The sequence below is a fragment of the Melanotaenia boesemani genome, chromosome 15, assembly GCF_017639745.1.
Source record: "Melanotaenia boesemani isolate fMelBoe1 chromosome 15, fMelBoe1.pri, whole genome shotgun sequence".
Classification (NCBI taxonomy): Eukaryota; Metazoa; Chordata; class Actinopteri; order Atheriniformes; family Melanotaeniidae; genus Melanotaenia; species Melanotaenia boesemani.
Window position 1 is genome coordinate 3,888,621 of NC_055696.1, and position 26,372 is coordinate 3,914,992.

General features: G+C 38.2%; 2 protein-coding genes across 2 annotated transcripts in view; both read right to left on the bottom strand.

The window, feature by feature from the left end:
• abr (ABR activator of RhoGEF and GTPase) overlaps positions 1-14,593 on the bottom strand; it is a 121,128-nt gene extending 106,535 nt beyond the window's left edge. Inside the window, exon 1 of the mRNA XM_042008134.1 lies at positions 13,543-14,593. Within this exon, the coding sequence (XP_041864068.1) occupies positions 13,543-14,368 (826 nt within the window). The 5' untranslated portion in view covers positions 14,369-14,593. The remainder of the gene's footprint in view (positions 1-13,542) is intronic.
• A 2,703-nt stretch (positions 14,594-17,296) lies between these two features.
• On the bottom strand, positions 17,297-26,077 carry aspa (aspartoacylase). The gene is made up of 6 exons (XM_042007885.1): positions 25,637-26,077; positions 23,398-23,593; positions 21,169-21,262; positions 19,927-20,034; positions 18,589-18,698; positions 17,297-18,402 (listed from the first exon to the last, which is right to left on the bottom strand). Exons 1-6 carry the CDS (start codon positions 25,876-25,878, stop codon positions 18,211-18,213), a joined length of 942 nt encoding a protein of 313 aa, XP_041863819.1. The 5' UTR covers positions 25,879-26,077; the 3' UTR covers positions 17,297-18,210.
• Between the last annotated feature and the right edge of the window lie 295 nt (positions 26,078-26,372).

Sequence of the window (26,372 nt, forward strand, 5' to 3'; positions counted from 1 at the left end):
ATATCTATAGTTTTCTTCATAAACACATTCATTTAAATTAATTTCTTAGAGATTTACAATAAGTGTGACAACAAAGAGCCAGCAAATCTTATATTACCAACTATGTTTTGCTATAAAAAAATCTTTGGCTGCAGCCCCCACACCATCCAAAGTTCAAAATGTGGTTTGTTCATCAGCCATGTGGTAGGGATGTATCATTCTGTTAACTGACAGGAAAACCACTTCTCTCAGGGGCTCCCAGCTGCTCATCTTTCATGATTTGAATAGAAAAAAAATTTGCTTATACTTCCGTCAGTACATTCCTTTGTATAAAAATCTAAGGTACAAGTCATAATATAAAGGAAAGAAGAAAATAAAAGAATCAGGGAAATTCTTTTTGTCTTCTTTTAAAGATGCTGTGACTCAGAGAAAGATGGTCTGAAAAATAATCCAGCTCGGCCTTGTCTCAAGATGGGAACAAAACACTGATCAGTAGCAGGACCTCTCCATTACAGGACAGGAGAGTACAGTTGTGTGTACATAACAATTGCTTCTAATAGCCTCGAGATTCTTCCTGCTTCCTAATCAAAAAAATCTTTCTAGCATGACTGTTTCCCCATTACAAACCAAGGGGAGGTCCACGCCTTTGTTGATTCTGGGAATGAACGCATAAACACACACATGAACAAAGGGCAAATATGCCAGTAAACCATAAATAGCAACTTGGGCAGAAATCAGGTACAGTTAAAGCTCTGCTTTTATGATCCTAAAGTCATCCAATCAGGATCACACTAACTGCACCGTGATGAATCCATAAACTTTATCAGGCATTATTTTGCAATATGCTCTCATACTTTACATTAAATTAAAAGTGACTCTACAACAAACTACAACACATCAAATCAAATCAAGGTTTAAAAACCGCGTCATTATCCATAGTTCTTCAATCAGTTTCAGTCCTTGTCACAGTCTCAGTAGTTGATTGTGGCTGCTGACGTCTGCAGGACATTGCATCACAGGAATTTCTGTGAAGTGAAAGCAGCAGTCATTTAACCCTAAGACTGCATGGACAGGAATGGTATGCTATGGTTAAAAAGAAAAAAATCCCTTCAGAAGGAGTGCAGGTTTACAGATTATTAAACTAAATGTGACTAATAAACTTGCCACAAGGGACTTACTGTAGTTTAACAAAAAAGAAAAGAAAATCACGGCTTTGTCTGATCCACAGCATGATAGGAACCAGTCATTAAGAATCAGTTTCAACTATAAGATTTAAAAGTAGCCATAAAAGGGCTTGTAAGGCATGTCACAGCTTTGACACACAAGTATCAGTGCTTCACCCATCTATTTTATAGGAATGCCACAAAGCTGCAACACTTATTCGTCCTCCTCCATCCAGATACATCCCATCCTCAAGATGGCACACTCCTTACCATGGCAACAGAAGAACAAGCCAGACGACATGCCGTCTGTTAGTTTTGTGGGTGGAAAAATCTTGATGTTAAAGAGATGACAAAGAGTAATTACGGTCATCTGAAGTTACTTTAATATGTAACAATAATTCCAGTGTGAATATAAAGTTTTTTTAATGAATACAAAGTTTATGATAACAATAATTAATAGTACTTATAGTGAAATACCCAGTACAACATCAAAGTTTTGAGTTTTGCCACAGAAATCAAGCATTTCTAGTGTCTGAAGCCAACAGGAATCACCAGGTTTTTAAATATTTTGTTATTCCTAGGGATGGACCAATACCAGTACCGGTCGATATTATGTGGATGTACTCCTACTCAGTATTCTTAAAATTGTTCCAATACTTCAGAATCTGATACCAATGTAAAAAAAAACTAGGGCTGTCAAAACTAAAGCATCAATGCAAAGAGTTTAATTTGTGAAATTAAGGTTAATTTAACACACCAACACAAAAAAAAAGTTATTACAGGAGCTATTTTTAATCTGACATTATCGAGGCGAAAGAAATTGATTTGGGGCATATAGGTGCCTTGTCACAGCAGTGAAAATAATCCACCAAAAAATTCACTCTATCCTCCTTATTTATGAAGATTCTGACTACCTTACATTCAGAGGATCGCTGCAGGATGACCCATTTCACACAATTAACCACTCAGTCGTTATATCTGACATTCTAGTCCAGTGAACTGTGATGGATTTATTACTACTCATACTGACTCAAGAATGCAAGTATTGCAAGCATGCAAGTACTTGTACTTGTATTCAGTTTGGAAAAGTGGGGTATCCTAATTATTCCTTATATGCCAAAAAGGAAGTAAAATCAAAAGTTTAATCTGTCTATTTCATAATATGCCATGCAGCATTGCTCCAAAAAATTTATCCACATTATTAATCTAAATTACATGCACTAATTTCAGTTCAGCTCAGTGAAGGAGTCACCATTGCTGTTTTGATGTCAGATGTTGGAAGGTAGGAAGGAGTCTTAAAACTCTTGTATACTATACAAACAGAGAGCTTACCATGATACCAACAGGCTTAATAGGTAATGGCTTGACTAAGTTTTGTTGCCTTTGTATTTGTAAGAAACACTGCAAAAATGAAGAAGCTGACAGTGCCTAGTAATAAACAGACATCAAATAAAAGCCTGTAATATAGTGAGAGCTTAATAAGAAACTCATGAACACATCAAACAGCCTGAGAGCTTACATTTACGCCACAATTGGACTGGAGAAAGTACGACAAGTTCATAGTTCCCCCACTTTACATGCTATTCAGGACGGGCCTGGACAAGCCCGACTCATCTGAGAAGAAACCCACAAGAAAGGGGAGTGCATGTCAAATTCAACTGTTACTTTCAGAAAAGAAGTGACAACAACATGCTTGTTGTCGTTCATCCTTCCTCTGAAAATGTTTCTTTTTTTCCATATTTAGCGATTAAGCAGTGACTTAAAGGAAAAACTGAACTTCTTTTATGATGTCAACAATACGTATTATTGTAGAAACTGAGCCTATTTGCAGCATGACACACCATGCCATGCCACACCTTTATGGAGATACAGATTGATTCATGACATCACAGCAGCAGTCAGGGGAAAATAAGCAACTGGAAACAAGCCATCATTTTTTTCACACTCTCATGTTGGAGTTAATCATTATCTCACTTTCAAGATTTACAAGAACCTGTGCATTTACACTTTAGGGCTTACAAAACCCCTTTTAAACATAGAACATGTAATGCTCCATCTTTTAAAAGAGACACCATTTTCTCCCCTTTGTGTTCATAATTCCCACAAACCTGTCCACCACAGCGATGCCAAGGGGCTGAGTGTGACATGTGGCATTCATAAAGGTTCAGGCAGCACACCAACCATGGCAAAATATTAAAGATGCTCAAGGAGTTACAGCTTTCTTATAGTAACAAGTATCAACATAAATCAGTGACTTGCCGCCTTATGCTTTTGTGTAATACAAAGTGTAAAAAATTCAAACTGGAAGCCTTAATTTTCACTTCAGATTAAACAGCCTGGTGGATCAATGTGCATTTATCAACACACCATTTTGCACACTGTTTTTTTGTCATGTAAACATGCTTATTCTCATTTTACCAATGATGCTGCGTACTTATTAAATCAAGCGTTGGACCTTTACATTTCTAGTTTGTATAATCTGAATTACGTCAGCTGTGGTGGCGGCCTCGCTGACGTCCAAACTGATTTAAAGACAAAGAGATATTTCCAGGAGAAACAAGACGTTCTGGACAGCAAAAGGACACGTTGCTGTACACAGAGATGAAAAACATGCAGTTTCAGGTTATTCAGGTAGTTCGTAGTGAATGCCAGAGCCAACGCTCAGCACCGTTAATTAACATTTTAAAAGAAGTGAAAGGCTTTCACAAACATCACACATTCACACTGGCTCTGTTTGGTCCATTTTAAACATACTCTGCTCCAATTCCACGAATAGTATAGTTTGTTTGGAGCAGGGTGGATAAAAATTTACACATGGGAGCGAACTAAAGAAGCGAACTGTGGTCCGCTTGAAAACCTGGAGTCTTGGTTCACCTGCAATAAACCCTGGTGCAGTTTGCTTATAGTATGAAAGCAAACAGACCATCAGTGAGCCAAAGAGAGGAGGTGATGTAGGACGTATCATGCTGGATATCTCACTGACTCTCCTGCTGCTCATGCTGGACAGCCTCCTGTGTAAAAACATATTAGGTTTGAACACCAAAGTAAATCAGAAACCCTGAGACTGCATAAACTTGTTGTTGCTCCTTTGTCCCAGGAGTGAATAGTCCCTTATCAAATAGCATTATAATTTGTGGCATCTAAACAGTTCCTGTGAAAGTCTGTTACATGCCAAATAAACCACTACTGTAAGTGCCTATCAGTTATCGCGACTGCACATAGATCAGATATGAGCCATGTTAAAAATGATTCATCAGTGATACTAGTCTGATCTACAGTAGTAGATTCAGAGTATTAAAAGGGCCGTATCAGTTGCTGTCTGATTAATGGAAAGCAGTTCGTGTCCTAGACAATCTATTTAAATATTATCTGCACAATGCAGCATTAACATGAATAATGTAGGGTTGTTTTGATGTATGTGGACATGTAAACATTTAAAAATAAGATTAGATACATGAAAACCACCAGAAGTAAAACGAATTTTCTAAACACTTCAAGCCTCAAAAGCTTATCTTGTCCTCTGTAGCAGAAGCAACTTATATGTATTCAGCATGACTGTCCAACAATATCCGGCATTAGCTTACTGAAACTTCTAATCATCATTCCTAACTAAATCTTTTGGATGCTAAATGTTTTTCTTGTCTGTTTCAAATCCATCCCATGAGATTTCACTGGGATTCAAAACGGACTTAAACGCACCTTTGATCAATGCAGCTTCTGAATCTTACTTTCTAAGTATGACTGCTGATTTTTTATTTTTTTAATAATTATTCTATTTTTTTTAAATACCATAAATGAATTATGTTACATTACTTTCTTAATTGTATGTTTTGCCATGACGAATGACACATCCATAGCCAGGAATCTAGATAGTTATTAAAACAAAGGATTGCATATTAGTTTTATTATGCAATAATTCAACTAATCATGTTGCTCACAAGGTTTTTTTTTAAAGTTGCTTAACATCTGAGGGCAAGTTAAGTTACTCTGTGTGAAGAGAGGCCCAACAAACACTGAAAAGAGAAATGAGTTAAAGGTAAAAAGGAACAGGAAACAGGCTTCTCAGCAGGGCCATCCTGTTGGCAAACTAACTTGAAAATACTAAACCTAACTTCCAACTTGTCCAGTTTTACTATGAGAAATACTGCATTTCTCTGTGAAGATAAAAGTTGGTATAAGCTTGTGATTTTTTTTAACTGATAAAAACATCAAGAAAAGAACCGTTTTTTTTTGCAGCAATCTTGTAATAACCACGGGGACAACTTCAGCTTTACAACAGCAGTGCTGTGAATCAGAAGTGAATCAAAGACAACTCAGAGGCGCCAGAGCAACGACCTCACACCCACATGATCTGATGGACAATGGATTTCCAGCACGTATCAGAAAAGCATTAGTATGCGCAAGATTCCTGGTATCAGCATCCTGCAGGCAGGAAAGACAAAGCTAAGTCTATGAAAGCAAAGTGACGAAGAAGCCTGAACACTGCTGTTACTTCCATTAAAGATTTAGACTTCGCAGCCAAATGGGCAGAAGCCTCTGAAAATGCCTGAAGTTTACAAGGGCTTCCCATACTTTCACACACCCTCCATTGTTTGTGATCACAATTAAACTCTTTCCACTGATTATCCAAGCTGTCAAAGCAAAACATGAGTATCCTGTGCACTAACAATGATGGAAAAGATTAAGAAACTAAAGGTAAGTACATTTCTTCACAGGAAAACATGTTGCCTGAGCAGGTACTTTGAAAATACAAATGATTCATCTGCCTTGGAAAACTTGAAGTTTTCCTTTCTTTTTTTTCTTCCTTTTTTTTGGGTTCTTTCAGTTTCATATTTAAAATCATTGAAAATGTCTTCACACCACTCAGACACCACTGAAAGACTGCTTTCTATTAGATCAGCTTCCCAAACATTGATGCCACTCTGGCAAAAAACTTTTCAGACAACTAAAGTTTCCACTTTTACCATCTAATTAAACGTCAGTTCGCTCTCATGGCACTGGTGTCTGATTGTTACCAACACGTCTGTACGGCAACAAAATGGCAAAACCTGTCAGTTCTCTCTTTTTTTTTTTTTTTTTTAATTCAGCCTTCTTTAATACACAACGATCCTCATTTAAAAGCCATCAGTAAAACAATAGAAAATTAAACCATGCAGCACCAAGCCAACAATAATCCTCTAATAATAGCAGGAAAATCTGTGTCTAAGGGAAAAGTATAGTCTGTATAAAAAGCCTTCCTCAATCTATTCTCATCTTGACTCATGAAATGACAAACAATCACGGTCAATATTGCCACACGTTTTAATGCTCCAACATTTATGAATCCTGTGGTCTGGATTACAGTCTCTCTCTCCACAGCTGTAAAGTTAATTGAATTTTTAATTCCAACAGTCGCAGCCCTACACCCTGTAACCTGTGTAAAAGAAATTATGATTAGTAACAAACCGCTGGTTTCTGCTCAACATTACTGTAAGCATTCCTGTTAAACTGATCCTTAGTTATTAATTAAAAACTGTGCAAACTTTGACTGTTGTTTTAATTAAGGCTGGGCGATATGGGCTTTATCCCAATACACGATATACATCCCGATGTTTTAAAATCTCCTCTAAAACACTGTAAATGTTGAATTCAAGATTATTAGGCATAAAAAGACAGAGTAGGATTTAAGTTTTTCTCTTTCTCACACCAGCAGAGAGAGAGCGCACGTTAGAAATAGTGTCATCAACCACTTATAAAACAGACAAAAATATCTGGTTTAAGATCAGCTCATATTTAATAATAAGCGCTGCTGGAGGAGTTTCCTACTCCAGTGTATTAAGAACTTAATGTCCATCGGGAAACACAAACACCTCGGCAATCAGTCTCCTCGTCATTGTCGTCATTTCTGAGGTGAATTACTCCTTAAAAGAGACGTCTCGCATTTAGTTTCCATCTTTTAATGCTAGTAAACTAGCTAGATAGCTACCTGCATACTCTCATGTCTCCATGCTTCTTCCCTTCTGAAACAACACACATGTGTGCAGCAGAGTTTTCTAGATGGGCAGGGAGTGAGCTGTATGTCTGCTGTGAGTGAGAGAAGATAAATTACAGAAAAAAAAACAAAAAAATCAAAAACATGCAGACGCTTTAAACGCTGCTGTGTCAGTTTGTACTCGATGTTCGCGATACATACATTTTATATATCCCACTTAAAACATTTTGGGATACATTAAGTATATCTGATATATCGCCCAGTCCTAGTTTTAATTAAGCGAGCCAAACTGTATCTTGGAATTGTTACTTTCAGAGTCAGCCTGACTAAGAGACCTGAACACATCGCGACAGTTTTAAAATCTTTACACTGGCTTCCAGTCAGTCACAGAATAGATTTTACAACCCTACAAATCCCAGAACGTTTTAGGCCCAAAATACATCTGCGAAATGTCCAGAGAATATAAATCTGGCAGAGCTCTTATATCCAAAGACTCAACTCAGCTAGTCCAGGCCAGAGTCCAGGCCAGAGTCCAGACTAAACATGGAGAAGCAGCATTTAGCTGCTATGCTGCAAACAAGTGGAAAAAACTGACAGTGGAGATTAAAATTTCACCAAATGTAGACACTTTAAAATCTAGGTTAAAAACTAGGGCTGTAAAAAATAACGCGTTATTTCATGTTATTAATTGCGTTAAATTTTTTTACGCATGCGTGGCATGACAAGCCCCATACACCCGCCATTTCTCTGTTATGACAGCAGGATGTGGAGAAGCACGATGGAAGAGATCAGCTGGCTGGCTCTATGGATGGACTTGAGAATAAACACAGCATTAATGGAGCAACCCATGGATGTCGTCTCCGTGGAGAAACACACTCTTTTCCCGGTGAGAGGGTTCCACACCCGCACTTTTCCCACATTCTTTTGTTAAACTTGTGAAGCTGCGTTTTGCACCAAGTGTCTGCTCTAGAGCAGAGGTCCCCAACCCTGGTCCTCAAGGCCCACTATCCTGCAGGTCTTAGATGTCTCCCTGCTGCAACACACCTGATTCAAATGAATGGCTCAGTTGCAGACTTGTGCAGAGCCTGTCAGAGAGCCGTTTAATTTGAATCAGGTGTGTTGCAGCAGGGAGACACCTAAGACCTGCAGGATAGTGGGCCTTGAGGACCAGGGTTGGGGACCTCTGCTCTAGAGGACCTCTGGTCATCTCTGTGCAGCGACACCTGTCGGTGATCAGCTGATCGGCTTTTCTCTTGTTGCGTTAGTTTATGGTTCAGCTGAGAAGTAAACTAGCGATTCAGTGTTCACACCCCCACATATTTACCCCAAGCCAATGATCTATTTAATCAACAGGTGTTTACTTTGGGTGATGCTGCTGTAGGACTTTTATCACTGCTGCACAAACACTCACACTTCAATGATAAAAGGTGTGTTTATCCAGATCATAGGTTTTATCAGAGTTTCTTCATCAATGTTGGCTGTTGAACTTCAGTCGTCATATCTGCTGGTTTTATGACAGAAATTATCACCATGGAGACAGTTGGTGAGATGATGATATATTAATTAGGGCTGAAACAATTAGTCGACGTTGTCGACAATGAAAATAGTCGACAACTAATTTACCCGTCGACTATTGTCGGCACAAAAAAAAAGAACACCTACGGAGTGAGACATCGTCTTCTTTCCTATCTGCTGAGAGTTGCACAATGCCCATGCGCAAAGAAAAAAAAAACACTACAGAGTGAGACATCGTCTTTTTTTCTTTTCTCTGCTGAGAGTTGCACATGCGCAATAAAGTCCACAAGGGGGAAAATATGGCGGACGATCGGTAAATAGAACGGCGGCAGAGGACTTCAAAAGTCTGAAATAACTTCACGTTAAACTTACAAAATAAATTAAATACATGTCAGATTTGTAAAGGGGACTTTGCGTACCACGGAAGTACGTCTGCAATGCTCGAACATTAAAGACGAGGCAGGTCGGACTTACATAACAACCTCATGCAAGATTTCAAAGCTGAAAGTGAAATAAGACCCACTTAATAATTATACATTGATACACAGATACATAATCCGATTGGTCGACTAGTCGTTTTAATAGTCTGTGACTAATCGACCATCAGAATAGTCATTAGTTGCAGCTAGGGCTGGGCGATTAATCGAATTTTAATCGCAATTACGATCTGGGTTTTCAACGATCATAAAAATGAAATGGTCCGATTATTTTTGTCCTTCACAGTTTCCTCCCGTGCTGTTCTCAGTTGCTAATCGAGCGCTGCAGGTATTGAAGCGCTCCGGTGCAGACTCCTCCCACAGCCCCGACTGCTTTAGTTTTATTCAGCGCGAGTTGCAAACACCTGGCCAGTTATGGGCTTGACACGCGGGAGGCGACGTCGCTCCTTCTCCTTCATTTTCTATCGAACTTGCGCGATGAGGCGGAAATCGCTGCCCTCCTCCAGCCAAGCGACAAGCAACAGTCGTGCATGTGAAATGTTGCGCTCGTGCACGCAGACGTGCACACGGAAGCTTGCGATGCGACACAAGAAAATAGAACAATGTTCTATTTTTGTAAGTCGCAACTAAATAATCCACCAGCTCCCATATGGGGCGCCAAGTGTAAAAATTCAGTATAAAAGTTGTAGCTGACACATTTTCATTATTTATCTCACTTTTCTCACATTTAGCACATTTTCCCTACATTTTCCTACATTTAACATAACTTTTAACCACATGTATAATGGTCAAATAGAACATCTAAATCTAAATTTTAAATCTAAATCTAAATGCTATATGTTAAATCTAAATGTTATATGTTATATCTAAATGTTAAATCTAAATCTAAATGTTTAAATCTAAATCTAAATGTTATGTGTTAAATCTAAATGTTTAAATCTAAATCTAAATGTTATATGTTATATCTAAATGTTAAATCTAAATCTAAATGTTTAAATCTAAATCTAAATGTTATATGTTAAATCTAAATGTTTAAATCTAAATCTAAATGTTATATGTTATATCTAAATGTTAAATCTAAATCTAAATGTTAAATCTTATATCTAAATGTTAAATGTTAAATCTAAATCTAAATGTTTAATCTAAATGTTTCGGATATATGCTAATTAACCCCGCCCCTTTTAACCTCAACCAATACGCTAGTAGGGAAACACTTGCTCGCACGCACACACACACAAACACAGGTCTTTACTGTGAATGTCTTTCTGCATTTACGAGGTGCACCTCGAAGTACACTTCCAACCAACCACTCACACCATTAATGGTAAGATGCATATATTTATTTTTAACTTTCTAAACAACATTTTGCGGACTTTTACTGTTAGCTAGCTACTTAGCTGTAGCTAACGTCCAGGGCAAATTTATCGCTATCACTGCCGTCACGTCACAAAGAAAAGTGAAGTGAACCAAGAATGCATTTCCTAATCCTTAACTGAGTAAATGTTGTAATGTCCAAAGTTTGTGTGTGTATTATTTAAAAGTACTCAGTCCATTAAGAGAAATCTTTGTTTTCTCTTTTTCATTAGGCTCCTCTGCCATCTATCCCTTGACGAAATGGGGCTTCATCAGGCTACTTGAGCCAAAGTCAAAACATATAAAAACAAGATGCTTGCCTTTTTCTCCAGAAGCATCAGTCTTTGTCATACCCAGACCAGATTAGCTTAGGCTGGTCTCGTTGGAAATTTTTCCTTTTCCACATCATGGTCTAAAGATCAACTAAAGAGCTGAAATGTCCGCAAAATGTTGTTTAGAAAGTTAAAAATAAATATATGCATCTTACCATTAATGGTGTGAGTGGTTGGTTGGAAGTGTACTTCGAAGTGCACCTCGTAAATGCCGAAAGACATTCACAGTAAAGACCTGTGTTTGTGTGTGTGTGCGTGCGAGCGCGTGTTTCCCTACTAGCGTATTGGTTGAGGTTAAAAGGGGCGGGGTTAATTAGCATATATCCGAAACATTTAGATTAAACATTTAGATTTAGATTTAACATTTAACATTTAGATATAAGATTTAACATTTAGATTTAGATTTAACATTTAGATATAACATATAACATTTAGATTTAGATTTAAACATTTAGATTTAACATATAACATTTAGATTTAGATTTAAACATTTAGATTTAACATATAACATTTAGATTTAGATTTAAACATTTAGATTTAGATTTAGATTTAACATTTAGATATAACATATAACATTTAGATTTAGATTTAAACATTTAGATTTAACATATAGCATTTAGATTTAGATTTTAAAATTTAGATTTAGATGTTCTATTTGACCATTATACATGTGGTTAAAAGTTTTGTTAAATGTAGGAAAATGTAGGAAAAATGTGCTAAATGTGAGAAAAGTGAGATAAATAGTGAAAATGTGTCAGCTACAACTTTTATACTGAATTTTTACACTTGGCGCCCCATACTCCCAGAGTCACAGAGAGACAAACGTTATAAACAAACAGAACTTTTTTCTCATTTAACACAGTGAACAATCCGGGATTTAAGAAACTCATCAACACTTTGGACAAATGGCATCACTGCCATCTCAACACCATGTTAGTGGAGTGTCTCTCCTGCCCTGTATGATGAGTGTGGTGAGGGTGTTGTGAAAGACGTGGCGACAGTCCAATGTTTCGCCACCACTATGGAACTGTGGTCAAGCAGTATAGAAATGTCTCGCTACCTTTTATTGACGCGGATTTCAACGTGAAAACGAAATGTCTCCAGACTATTTTTTTTCCAGATCACACCGGGCAGAACATAGCTGCTGGTCTGAGACAAACAATAGCTACGGGCACCTAGTAGAAAGAAACTAGTCTGTATTACCACAGTAAACACTTAAAATGTCACAACGACCCCCCCCCCCCCCAAACTCTCTTTTTCTCTAATCGTGTTAAATAATCGAGATCTCAATTTCAATCAAAATAATCGTGATTATCATTTTTCCCATAATCGAGCAGCCCTAGTCGCAGCCCTAATATTAATTCTGAATTATTATCTAGAACAGTGGTTCCCAACATTTGTTCCTCAGGTCCATGATGCCATGGACCCCTTGCTCCACCCTGTGCTGAAACCAAGCTGGTTTTAGGGTTTCAATGTGAGATTCTCACCATAAATACTGGATTCTGGGTGAGTCCGGTCCTTTGATAAAGCCAAGGTTAAATGAACAACATACAGCCATACTTTTATTTATTAAAATAGGGACAATTTGAGGACATTAATCACAGTGGCTCTAATGTTCAAAGCCTCGGGGACCCCCTGTGCTCTTTGGTGAGCCCCCTTGGGGGGTCGTGAACCCCAAGTTGGGAACCACTGATCTAGAACAAGGTAGAGATGTTTTAGAACAACATATAGAAGTGCATTACATGCTGCATTTACTGACAATAGTACATCTGACGTTTACCCAAGGGAAGGTCAGTAAATATTTGTAGAATTGGCTCGTTCTGTTCATACAATAGAGTAAAAACGAACAGATTTCACACACACAAAAACTTACAAATGGTGATTAATCATGATTAATTAATTTGACAGCTGTTATTTATCTGATTAAAATTTTTAATCATTTAACAGCCCTTTTAAAAACATTTCTTTTCTCATCTGCATATGCATGAAATCTGCATGGTAACTTTAAACTTATCTTGTTTCAGTATCGAAATGTCCCGTCTTGTCTTCACCGCAGTCTCGATTTCTTTGTATGTCTTTGTATGACGTGAAGAAATTGACAATAAAGCTCACTTTGTTTTTATCATTTTAATTTATTATTTCATTATGATTTTATTGTGATTTTTGCTATTTGTTGCTGCCTTTAACTACTTTTTAATGCTTTCTTTGCACCATCTGTAATGCTTTAATGTTTTAAGTCAAGCACTTTGAATAGACTTGAACATGAAATGCACAATAGAAATAAACTTGCCTTGCTTTACTGTATGTGGCAGTTTGTATGAATAGCTCTAATTTAATTATAACAAATGCAGACAAATAACACTGAATATAATAATAACAGAATACATCTGATTATGTCAGATTTCTCTCCAAACTACAATGCAGCACCTTTGAGGCTCAGTTGAGACTTCTGTTTTAACCTTTCAGTTTCCAAAGACTAAACCAGATAAGAATATCTAAAATAGACCATTTCACACATGAAACACTGCACACACCAGTGACACCTTTATGTCTACATAGCTGCAACTGCAATGATGCTGGAACTGCTGCTTACTTTTCATGTGTACCCTTGAAAGTGTGTTATGCTGCCGACATTGTGGCAAAGGGTGTTACTTCCCTCGTGTGAGGTCTCATTTAGGTAACGATGTCTGCTCATGATTAAGAAGTTGTCTATCCATGGCAGGAGGGGACAGGAGCCAGAAATGTCAATCACATTAATCTGATTTAATAAAATGAGCAGTAGTAGGCATTACCTGCAGAAGAGGAGTCGTCATGGTCAGAGCTCAGATATCCATCACTCCTCCTGTCAGGGGTGCTGTACCCGGAGCCGCGCGAGGCTCTGCATTTAATCTGCGAATAGGAAGGTGACAGCCTGCCATCATCGCCGGAGTCAAAGTCCCTGCTGTGACGGAAAGGTCGGCGGCTGTGACGGAAAGGTCGGCGGCTGTCCCGGGGGATGCTGGGCGTCCTCCGGCTGTCCCCGCCTGCAGTCTTCGGTGTCAACAAGTTATTCCTGACGAAATTCTCATTCAGCTCCACATCCTCATATTCATGGTCGCTGCTCTCATCGTTGTCGTTCGTTTGAGGGGCAAAGACAAGGGCCTTGTGAGAGCTGACTTTCACCGGCGGGACAGGAATAGGGACAGGCTTACCTGTCTTGCCGCTGAACCTGCCCCTCTCCCGGATGAAGGAGCTGGTGAGTCCCGCTGTGCCGCTTGCTGCGGGGAGCCTCATTCCTCCGGAGTCCGACACCTTGGTTCGGTCCACGCCGCCTTCATCCTTCCGCCCCATCACTTTTCTAATTCCCGTCTTAGACAAGGCAAACGTTTCGGCGTTGCAATTTTCATCTTTGCTTTCAAACCTTTCCGTGTCGTTTCTCTTCTGCCTAGCCATGGTGGTCTGCAGGTAAATCACCTTGAATTTCTCCTCCGCCAGAGCCTTCTGGAGCCTCTTCAGATTGGCTTTACATGTCTCCAGTTCAGACTCGATGTCCTCTACAGAGTTTAAGTCCATTTGGGGCACCTCTCCGTCAGGAAATTCATTCCTCCAGTGTTTTGCAAATTCCTCCTGTTCCCACATCTTGATGTCTTCCTAAGGCTTTCTGCCAGCCGCCGTCAGATAGAAATGTTGACGCTAACTGTTCTGTCTTCACCGACAGTTCACGTCGCGTCTGTCGCATAAACACCTTTCTCGCCCTCCTCTGTGTTCTCAGAAAATAAACTGTCTGTCGATATTAACTTCACTGCTTACAAACCATCCCTCACACATACAACCGCCAACGTGCGCGCGGACTGAGACGCGGATAAGTTTGCCACTATACTGAAAAGTTTCAAGACTTCCTGTATCCAGGCGTGCTGCATTCAAGTACTACTGGGACAAATATCATGACTCTTATTCACCGGCTCTGAGCTTCTGTCTCATGACGACACCTCAGCATATTACAATAATCGAGGTTAAGATTATCTCACATTTTAAAACAGAAAATAAATTCACGGTCAAAAAGAAATAAAGATTAATTTTAAAAATGACAATACCGTTACAAGAGATAATTAACGAGCAAATGTAAGAAACCCAAGAGGCCACGGCACAGATAGTTACATAAAACAGTCATATGAATACATTTTTATAATTCATTGTTCACAATGCCTGTATTTTAAAATAATTATTTCAGATTTTAGGCACTTGGGAGTGCAATATTACATTTCTGTCATAATTTATAATACACATAATTCCGTCAAAACCTGAATGCAACCAAATGCTGACGCTCAAACTGCTCTGACAACAATCAGCTTTGCCTGGCGGTTACACAACAAGATGCTATTTTAATTAGACTGCAGATAAATGAACGGGTGTTCTGTTATTATATACCCAAACAATTGCTGGAAACAACTTAGAACATTAAGTAAAGTGCTGTAGTTTAGGCACATTTAAGATGATTGTAATTTACTGGAATATTTCTATTTTTGTTAAACTCCATCCCCTTTTTGAGAAAATACAGAAATATTTTCATACTATTTTAAAATGAGCCTGCAGAGTTCAGACTTATACTCATTGTAAAGTATGCATTTGCCTCTGAATCACTGGATTTATAGTAAAGTTTTCTTCTCACTATGTTACCTAATACTTTAATTACATGAAAAAATGTATGCATTACAATGCATTACCAGTGGGACTGTACACAAGTTTCCTTCCCTGCAGCTTGTGGTATACATAGATTGATATTAAGTAAGAGAGAAACTCCTTGTACTTGTGGTTATCTGGCTTAGAGAAAAAAAACACATATTACTTGTTCTGTAACACAAATATAGACTTTTATTTGTCCACAGTTTACCAAATTACGTCCTCATTCTCCTGCTAAATTTGGCTTCTACTTGTTCAAAACTGCAGAAAAATATGTGCTACGAAATTATCTGCATGCTCAACCCTCACTGTTGTACAATCATTTATGCTGCAATCAAGTGCAACACATTTGGATTCAGCAATAGAAAATCTGCCACATCTTACCTTGAAAACGTTTGACCATTGGGATTTTCATATTGATATACATCATCTGTAGAATGCAGGAAGAAGTTAACCTAAAACATTATCTGTCTGTTCTGTGCAGAATCCATGCAGTTGTGTCCGGCTAAAACTATCTAGTAATCTGCCAAGCAGCAGACTTCCAGTAAGACAGATGTAACCCTATACAATAAGGATACTTATCATCGGGGGGGAGAGTGAAGGCAGAGATGAACACTTGGAATTTTTGAGTGTCCATTTGGATTCCTGCCTAGAACTGAAAGATCACTCTCCTAAAAGCTCTCAATAGTCATTGATCAGCTCTCATTGCTGGCTTGAGAACCACGATTTGGTTGGAGTAATGAATAGATTAGAAAGTTCATGACCAGGATGCAGTTATGAAACCAAATCACTTCTTACAAACCTGATTGTAGAGAATTGATGAACTTTTGAGGGAAATCCACAAATATTTTTGGGTAATCAATACAGTCAGCTGATGTGGTGCAAACCATGATTGTCCAGCTGAGATAACAAAACTACTCGAAGTAAATTGTTGCAACTGTCTTATACTGGTTAACAGAAGCCAAATGAGCTTATGTAGACAGACTAGACTGAGAAATGAAACATACATGGGGCTGGGTATGGATAGCTTTTCTGACAGACATGATACACAACATTTGTGTACAGTAAGCTGTTTTCCCTGTGATGTATGAAAAGATGGTGATAAACTCTTCCTGCACCACACCTTTAAGACTCTTTCACCTCCTTTCATATCCAGATGTCTTGGATACCTGAGATGTCTAATGACAAAAGACACAAACACAATTGCCAGCTATGCTATAATTACAGCATTTGCTGTCACTGTAAACACATGATATTGCATACACACTGTGCATGACTGCTTTTATGATTCCTGTTGCACTTAGAGAGTAACACCTGCTATTCTGCAAAATGATATTCATCAGCAAGGTGAACGTCTGAGCTAAGTCAGAAGACCTGATAAACTGCTGGTGTGGCATGCACACCAGTGAAAGGATTAAACACAGAATTATGAAATGGTGTGTTGTTGAATTATCAAAGCCAATGAAGCAAACAATTAGTAACTATATTGTATTTCATGAAGCTGCAGTGCACACTTTATACTGTTGTTGTGTGGTGCCCTCTTGTGGCTACTGCCTGACATTAAACATTAGTATCAAAAGATCTGGGGCAAATTAATCTGTGAACTTACCTTGCAAACTTAGATATTTTGAACTTCTCAACTCAGTAATGTTTAACAGCTAGTTAACACAAGGTATTTTATCAAACATGTAACCCACAGTCTATACATCTAACATAACTGACACCCCTCACCTACTCCTCTTTAACTCTGGTAAGCCAATACGTGAGTTGGGTCCTTTTGTGTTTTTCTTTCTGTAAATACATAAAAAATACAAAATAAAATAAAATAAGTACAATTTAATGACGCATAATAATATTATTCATTCTTAAATTAAAAACAAAGCCTCATACAGAGCAGTACTACATTTATTGAATGGATGATTTCCACAGTACTTAACTATTCATATAAATGGTGCTCACTGATTGAAAAATGACTCACATTAAGACACATATTGACACACGAAACGTAAAAACATTAGAAAGTACATCAGTTTTTCATTATATAACAAGTCTTATATAACACGTGAAATCAAACATACAGTACAAGTATATCAAAATAGACACATATATAAGACTACAAAAGGTCTCACAATGTCACTAATTTGTGTAGAGGAGAAGAACACGAAATATTTCTTATCAAAATAATGTCTTATTATTAAACATGTAATTTCCAAATTTCTTGTGCAAGTTGAGAAACCCTTAATTAAGGCAACGATAGGACAGCACCACAGATGCAACCACTGGAGTTACAGGTAGGTAGTATCAAAGGCCACACAACACACCCCATAAGATGTCACAAATATATTTCCAGAAGGAGACGACAACAGTTTTGGGTCAAAAGTTGCAGGTTATAATCCTCTAGGGCCTTCCTGAGCAGTAGTAAGAGACTAAATAAAAGTGTTGAGAATGGTTTACAAGCTATTAATGACTAGGCCTGGTATTTAATATTATAAAAGATCAGCTGATTTAATGTAAATACATAAAAAAAAGTATAAATACTTAACACAACAATACAGTCTTCAGATCAAAGACGGTCACAGTGACTCTTTGCAAAGCTTCCACAAATATTCTTTGCATAGTTAATTTTTCTGATAGTAAACGCATAAAAAAAAAAAAAAAACTAAAACAGAGTGTAAAAGATGGTATCTAGTTGTTATGCTCAGAGTTTGTCATTTGCTAGCAAAGCAAAGTGCAAAATCTACACGTAGATTTCTGCTGTGGCTAACACAATCAAAACTTCTGTTAGCCTTACGCAGCACTTTTCATGCTTTTCTGATGGCACTTGCAGCCAAGGTTTCTCGTCTGGTGGTCACAAATGCCTGTTGTTTCTCATAATATGCTGCCTCATTAATAAAAGTGGGGTAGACAGTCCCGGAGCCTTGGTAGTGGATGGTCTTTCCGTCAAACGTTTGGAACATTGGGTCGCCGGGGTTCAGCGGCTCCCAGTCACAGTCCTGAAACAACAACAAACAATGACCGCAGGCAAAGTAAGTCAAGTATGTTGCTCAAGCTAAAATAATATACACTCATATCATCTGAAGAAGGTTAATTTCCTCTTTCATAATAACTTATATTTATAAGTTCAACAGTCACAAAGCAGTGAAGACAGTAAAAGAATTATTTAGTATGTTCATTTTTACCTGCAGGTTGGGGTGAACCATAGCGATGATGTTTCCGTTGGCATCTCTGGGATAGTCGATCCTCTCGGAGACCCGAAAGACTTCCACTGTGCAGGGAGGGAATTCCATGCCTAAACAACACCCAGAAAACAACAGAGACACATTCTGAGTTTAGAATTAAGACTATATACTTATGTCGTGTGATTTATATTATGCAAAAATAAACTTGTAGGATAAAAAAACAATCAAAATGAGTATGAAATGTAATCCAGAATTATATATCAGAAGACTTACAATGGAAATAATTAGAACAAAAAGATGAATATGGTAAAAGCATTAAATAGTTTAAGATTATTTTTGCTGTAGAAATATATAGATACAGGTGGATATAGTTTATAAATAAGCATTTTATGAACAGCTTTTATATTCTTGGCGAGTCTAAAGTGTAGTCAGTAATAATCAAAGATCTTAAAAAAAAGCTGCTTTACAAGAAGTTGAAAAGTTTCACACGACCTGAAAGCGGCTCTGGTTAACTTCAGAACCACACAGGATGTGGGCTGGTGCTAAAATACTAATTACATTAAATTCTCAAGTTAACAGTTTTACCTGTAAAACCATCAATCTGCAATGACGTGCAAAAGGAAACAAAAAACACGAAGGACAAATGCTTCATTCACAGCGTGTCCTCATGAGTCATTGTGGAGATTTTTCTGCAGAGCGAGTCATTTTCAGTGAAACACAAAGGTTCCCAGTTGCTAAAGAAGTTGTTTGGTCATGCTGTTCAGCCTCAAAGTGCAGGAACATCGATTCATCAGAGTGCCAGAGCATTCATTAGCATCAGTGTGGTCCCATAACAGGAGATTACCACACCACTGGCACCCGGACTCTTAACAACATGGAAACTGACCAACACCCTGACAAACAGGCCATTCAACAGCAGGCCAGTCAGGGGAAACCAGATTGCAACTCACGCTTGGCACAGACGGCTTGCTTATGTAAGAAGACGGGGAGCACAGTCTTGCACCTAAACACTGTTCTGTGCCTTCGGGAGGAGAAAGAGGTGCAAAGCAGCAGCATGATGAGCCAGATGTAGATAAATTTAGGGATCTGGGTTTAGGTACATCTGGATGAGTCAGTCTGTCACCCATGGGGGTTTTTGTCACAAAATGCTTCTCGTCATAGGGATGCTGGCATGACTGTAAACAACTCATTTTCTAGAACACAGCAAACGATGACTCACAATGTTCGTTGTCTCTTAGCTCTGTTCTTTTTATAATTTTTCTTTAAAGAAACATGAGCTCATAGAGCACTTTCAAACCTTTAAAATCTCACATGACAGCATGACATCTGAAGTCCTACCTTCGTTAAAGAGTTCGATGAAATCCAGGGCATGTTTCAGTATTACTCTCATGGCTTCAAAGATATTACTCCTCAAAACACCTTGAGGCTGGGGACCCACTTCCAGACCTGGAAGGAAGCAATCAGCAGATACATTTGCACATGAAAAACAATCCTGTCAACTGAAGTGATGCTGGAAATAGGGACCCAGTAGGAGACAGTTATATATAGCAGACCGATTGGTCCAATACTAAGCTCAGTGATTTCTGAATAGTCAATATACAGGAGATTCTTATTATAATAGTGAAGAGAAAGAAGTATCTGTTTTTAACTTGTTGGAATAGCTTGTTATTGTTGGAATAGCTTATGAACCAGTTGTTAAAACAGTGCACAGAGGATACACCCACAGCTGCCAGCGATGTCAAGGGGTTCAATCCTGGTTTTGCTGGTATGCCTGCATTTAAAAAGCTTTTTAAAAACACGCTGCTTTTAGTGTAAAAAGACTAGAAAACCTGAAAATAATCACAGAGACAAAAAACCCCCAACAAAACCAAAGGAAAAATAAAATCTGATGACAACAATGAGCTCCAACGTTTGAGAAAGGAACATAAAAATAAACACAAAGGGGTGGAAAAAATAACCATCGTAGAACGTAGAATGATTATAAGCAACAAAAAGAAAAACAAAACTACAAAAGAAGTGAATTTTTATTTTTCTCATGAGGAAATTCAAAATGACAGAAGACATCAAACAGGCAAGAAAAAATGCAAACGAAATCACTGGTGGAAAAAAACAACACACACACACAAAAAACAACACAAGTAGCAAAACAATCACAAAGCCAGAAAAGAACGAATTTCAATGTTTATATAAGGAAAACATAATTATTGGAAACAAGAGTTATACAATAGTTGTTTACCTGAACCTCCCTGAAGATTTTTTCTTCCTTTGTGTATTATGTCATGAATAAAGACCTGCTGTTTATTGTGCATGTAGATACTGTGGATGTTGAAGTGTTGGGAATTACTCTGCTTTTCTGTAACAGTTAACATCTTAATAAAAATAATAAATTCATTTTTAAAAATGAATAAGAAAGAACTCCCTGGAAGAAGAGATCTTCCGTCTCCATGGGAACTAAGTAAATAATAGAAATAAATTAGAATATTGTGTGTCTCTCTGTCTCTTTCTTTAATACTGTGACCCAAGTTCCTAAGCCCACCCCTGCCATGCTTTCAAAGAAATCTTACTGAGAGAGAAACTCACCAACAGGGTGCTTGGCTACAGAGCGTGAAGTGGAATATTTCAGGAGAGGGTGTTCGTTTAGCAGAACGAGACAACTAGCGGGGGCGATGGCTTTCTGTAACAAAACAAAACACCAAGAACAAGATGTCAGGTGCACATAAATATGTAAGTCATACAAAGTGTCTGTGACACAAAGATGTATGTAAAACATCAGATAAGTACTTTCACTGGAATGGAAAACTGCCTCTACACTAACACACTGATGCAATGTGATGATGTGCAGGAAGCAAAGAGAAGCCAGTAGTCCATCATGTGCATCAGTAACAGTAGAAATAAAGAACAGTTACAATAAACTTGATTTTTGTGTTGGATAAAAAGGAGCCCTTAAGATCCCGACATCTATACCAAGAGCACTTAGAGAACAGTGATTGTAAATGACTCAACTTGGTGATATTACACCAAGCGTGTAACAAGTTCATCTGATGTTAATCTTCTACCTAAATATCTGTGGAGTTCTTTTGTCTAAACTCTTGGACGAGTTTCTCACCAGTTCTGTCATTCAGTAACAAGAACAAGAACACTCCAGTTTTTCTCCCTGCTGTTGCTCATCATGGTTTCTATTTTAGTTGAAGTCGAAATCATCAAGATCCAATAACAAAGTTTCAAAGCAACATACATGGATAAGGTCTCATTTGCAGACAAAATAATCCATCACTAACAGTTATATCTCCGTCTAGCTTATAAAAATGCAAGGAAGCTTTATAGTATGGGCCTTTACAATCTCCAAAAAGCCTTTAATACTGCAGTTTAAAAACCTGTTAATGATATATGCAGTAATTTAGATAATCTGAGCTCATGGCATTAAAACTAATCGCAAACTTGGCCAATGAGTAAATTCCTCATCAGGGAATCCGCCGCGTGCCACCAAATTAATATTAGAGATTAAGTCTGCAGCTCTACCTTAGTGTCACTTTAATAACATTATCAGTATTTTCTCAGTGTACAAAGCTGCTGATTCAGTCGGCTTCATGCACCAAATAACTCTGATGGATTTGTTGATGGCTTTCATTTCACAGAATAAAAAAAACAAACAAAAACAGTAGCACCCGTTTCATTTGTATTATTATGGATTCACACAACAGCTTTCAGTTGTAAACAGCACACATGGATTAACCTCTAAAACTTTTAATATTAAGTAATGATGATGGAATAATCCACACACGCTCATGAAATTATGAGGCATGTAAGTCAAATATCCTTTTACATTTGAGTCCATGGGCAAGGGTTGTACATTTTAAAGAGCTGTTTTAAGAGCTATGTTCTTCCTCCAAATGTGACATGAAAACCCCTCACAATAAAGCTGAGTGTCAGCACCTTTAGCTCATATTATGATGTACAGTATGTGTGCATGTTTGGCATACATCGTTTCAGTAATAATAAATTTCTGACCTCAACTACAGATTTTAAAACAGTTCATTAAAAAATACAAATGCATTTTTAAGATAATTAAAATTTTTCTGTTATAACTTGTAATAACATAAACTTGTAGAATTATTTAAATGAAAAATTATTAATCCATACAATATAAAAACAATTCATTAGAAGTATAGCACATAAAAATTTACTTTATAATTTAGAAAAACTTATAAGTCAATAAGGTGCCTTGATTAACACTATTCATGTTAAATAAAACAAACAACCCCCAGTAAATAAATAAACAAATAAATAGTGCAAAAATACACATTTACATAGGCAGGTGCAAGTAAATCCATTTAGGAAGCCCCAAAGTACCTCTAACAGTTGTATGTAAAGAAGACAGGCTGGAATTTAGGGGCTGTGAGATTTTCTTCTGAAGCCACGTGTTAGCCAAAGTCCTTCTGCTGTATTTGATGGTGGATGCTTGCCCAACATATAATAAGTAAGCTTGTTATACTATTAGTTAAAAAAGTTAACTGGAATTCTTCAATGACACTGAATTTCATAAACCATTGACTCAGAAAGTGGTTAGAGGAAATCCATCGGGTCATCATGGTTTACTTGTGTACTGCTCTCTAGTGTATATAATTTATGAGTAACAAGATAAAATGTTTAGATATGACTGAAGTGTGGGATTTTAAAGATAATGTGACTTAGAAAAAGAATTGACGATAGGTAATAAAGGCAGCATGTGCAGCAGATTTACTGCTCCTGGCCACGGTACACAGTTCTGTTTATAGTGTGACGTGTGAAGATGCAGTCAGAGGCTGTCACCTTTATGTAATTCATCATCTGCAGATTGAAGTGATCCTTGGAGCTTTCTAAAATCAGAGTGCAGCCCATGTTGGATGTGGTGTTGTGGAGGTCAAAGATGACATCGTAGGCCTCTGGGCTTCCTTTAGGCCCAAATATCCTGTTGATCTCCTGGGCTCTCCGCACCTCGTAGGGCAGCTCATCACCTCCTGAGGCACTGCAAACGAGATGCAAACACAGAAAGCAGTCAGACGCCAAAACAGTCATATCTTATCAGACAATTCAGCTGAAGAAACCACGAAGCAGAGGCTTGTCAATTATTTACTCAAGTGTGTGTCAGTGTTTGGAACAATCTGGTCAACACAGCAACTGTACAACAGGATAATGAGTAGAGCAGCAGATGAAAATGTGAAAAACAAATACATTCTGTTTCTGTGGTAAAGTTGCTCCTTGTGTTGCCCCTTTATGAGAGTAAAGAGGAGATTCTGTCTCCCTCTGAGTCTTGCGTGTCTACAGTAAGGGATCCTGGAGAAGAGTGTTTGATCCCCCAGGCTAAATTTCTATTCATCATGCTTAGACCACATAATAAGACCAGCCCCCTGCCCCCTCCTTCTTTTTCTCTCCCAGCTCTTTTAAAGCATTTCAAAATAACCAGTGGTCTAGGACATTCTCCAAAAGCACCTCTTCTCTCCATATTGTCTCATCTGCTCTTTAGACCTTGTTTTCAACAACTATCCGGTATTGTCTGCACTGCCAGGACAAGCATGCTGTGATCAGCTGCAGACTCCAGCACATCATCCTCAGCTGACAAGCAGGTGCTGAGTTTGAGCCTATCTGTGCTGTTTTTAGAAAAAGCTGGAAACAGATTAATCTTCTTATGTGTTGGCCCCAGAGAGGCCGAATGGTGTGCAAGCTGTGGAGTCAAAAGGATCTTAAAAGATCAACTAACATCTGCAGGCTGAGGCCGGAACATTTCACTCAAACAATCAGAGTTGTCAGAGTCACTTTTTTTTTCTTTTTGCCTCTACATCTATAATTTAGTCTGCACCATAAAAGCATGATTATGTTAAGTCTTTTCTTTAAAGCAGGTCACTGGTGTTGAACATTTATCTTAAAGTAATACAAATACTTATATTTTTATTTTTGCCGGTATATGACATTTCTTTTAGGAAATAAGTAGTAAGGAAAAAAACAAACAAACAAAAAACAACAACAACAAATGACTTTTAATGCCCAGTTTGAAAAATCTTGATGACTGCTAACTTATACCTGCACAAAAGGGTAGAGGTATGTGGTAAGATATTTAAAATTTAGAGTGACAAAGCATGCTTTTTTCTTACTGGTGTATTTTAGGATCTTTTATCTAATGTTTTTAGTGGTTGTTTAGGCCATTTTTGTACCTATCTGGTCAGATGGTTATGTTTGTATCGAAAACCATAAGCAGAAAACACACACACACAAAATTCACTATAAGAAAAAATGACCGTTATATAGTATATTTAATGAGAGAGATTAAACAATAATTAGCAGTAGAGATCTTTGGGGATTCTTGATATAAAATTTTAGTGTGCTGTCATCCATCCACAATAACAAGGTTCCTGTGTGTTATCACAGCCTAATGGCACGATCACTTGCGTAAGACGTCATGTTCCGTTTTGGTGTACCCGAAAAAAAAAAAAAAAAGAAAAAAAAAAGGTCTTAAAACACTCGGTCACGTTTCGCTCACGTTTTTCCTGCAGGCTGGCAGTCAGCTGAAGCCGGGGAGGAGGGGCCATGCTGCTCTGCTGTTATTGGGTGCTGAAGCAGACACGGCTCGTGGTAAACAGTCCCAGCACAGTACCTGCGATACTAATGCTGATAGAAAGCCACGTGACTACAAGAGTGTGAATCAAATTACAGTGAATGTAGGCTAGCTGGGGATGTATTATATTGTGTTTACCATATTGATCCCGTAGTACTAGAGGCTCTCTTACCCTGGTAAAACGCGCACATACCATAGTGTCAATAACGTTGCATAATTTCGCTGTCAATAACATTTTTGCACTAAATGTGAAATCTGGGTAATGACAACACTGGACTATCATCTAGCAGTAATGGTATCTGCATTCATTTAAAATATCTAAATTGGTTAAGTTCAATTCAAAACAGTCCCATCAGTGGATGCGTGTCATTAAAGCAAAAGTTCCCGTTGTTTATAATGACAGCAGACAGGAACAGCATCGCTGCTGCCGGGGCGGCGATGCTGTTCAGGTGTGTATACCTGAGGTTTTCCGGGGTGAAAGCTCGGTTCAGATCCGTGTCCACATATCTGCTGCACTTCTCCACAGCCTTTGGGTTGGCGACGAACGGTTTGGTCTCGACTCCTTTCCTCTGTATCTCGGCGCTGTTCTTCACCCAGAGATTGACAAGTGTCACACCTGACATCTCGTTCCCGTGCGTCCCTCCGAAGATAGCGACCCTTCTCGCTTCGCTAAAGCGCGCGGTGTTGTTGTTGGAGGACATGTCTTTACGGTGCGAGCTGTGCCGCGCAGTGTGGATGCACACACGCTGCTGTAGGGGCAGAGGAAAAGTTTCCCGACGGAGCTCGGCAGCTTTGTGGTTTAAATGCCTGCTGAAACGGTGCCTTTACGTAACGTGACCGCTGGCTTGTTTTGACCGGTCAACGTACGTAAAACGGGCACGTACAGATCACGTTACAGGTTAAACGCCCTATGCCTAGATTAGCTCCTAACTTTTTTTAACCTGAAACTGGTAGACCAGTGGAGATATTAAATTTAAATGGACTTGATTAAATACATTACTTTAGGTATGGATAATGAGAAATACGGGGGGAAAATGTAATGTGTACATGCTGTTCAATATAAGCTATGTAAGCAGACATTGCTTTACAGAAATATATTCTCTGTAAAAGAAAGTCTTCAAACTGAAAGGGTTGTGATGTAGGTCTGATGATTTAGCACTGGGGTATTCTGCTTAGTTCAGCAAGACAATAACCA

Bases quoted from the DNA above. Each gene is read 5' to 3' on its own strand.
- aspa (XM_042007885.1), bottom strand. From the start codon at position 25,878: ATGTCCTCCAACAACAACACCGCGCGCTTTAGCGAAGCGAGAAGGGTC. The intron at 18,699-19,926 runs GTAGGACTTCAG...GGTGTTGTTTAG, and splicing joins CATCGAACTCTTTAACGAAG to GCATGGAATTCCCTCCCTGC. The intron at 18,403-18,588 runs GTAAAAATGAAC...TTGTTGTTTCAG, and splicing joins TGGTTCACCCCAACCTGCAG to GACTGTGACTGGGAGCCGCT.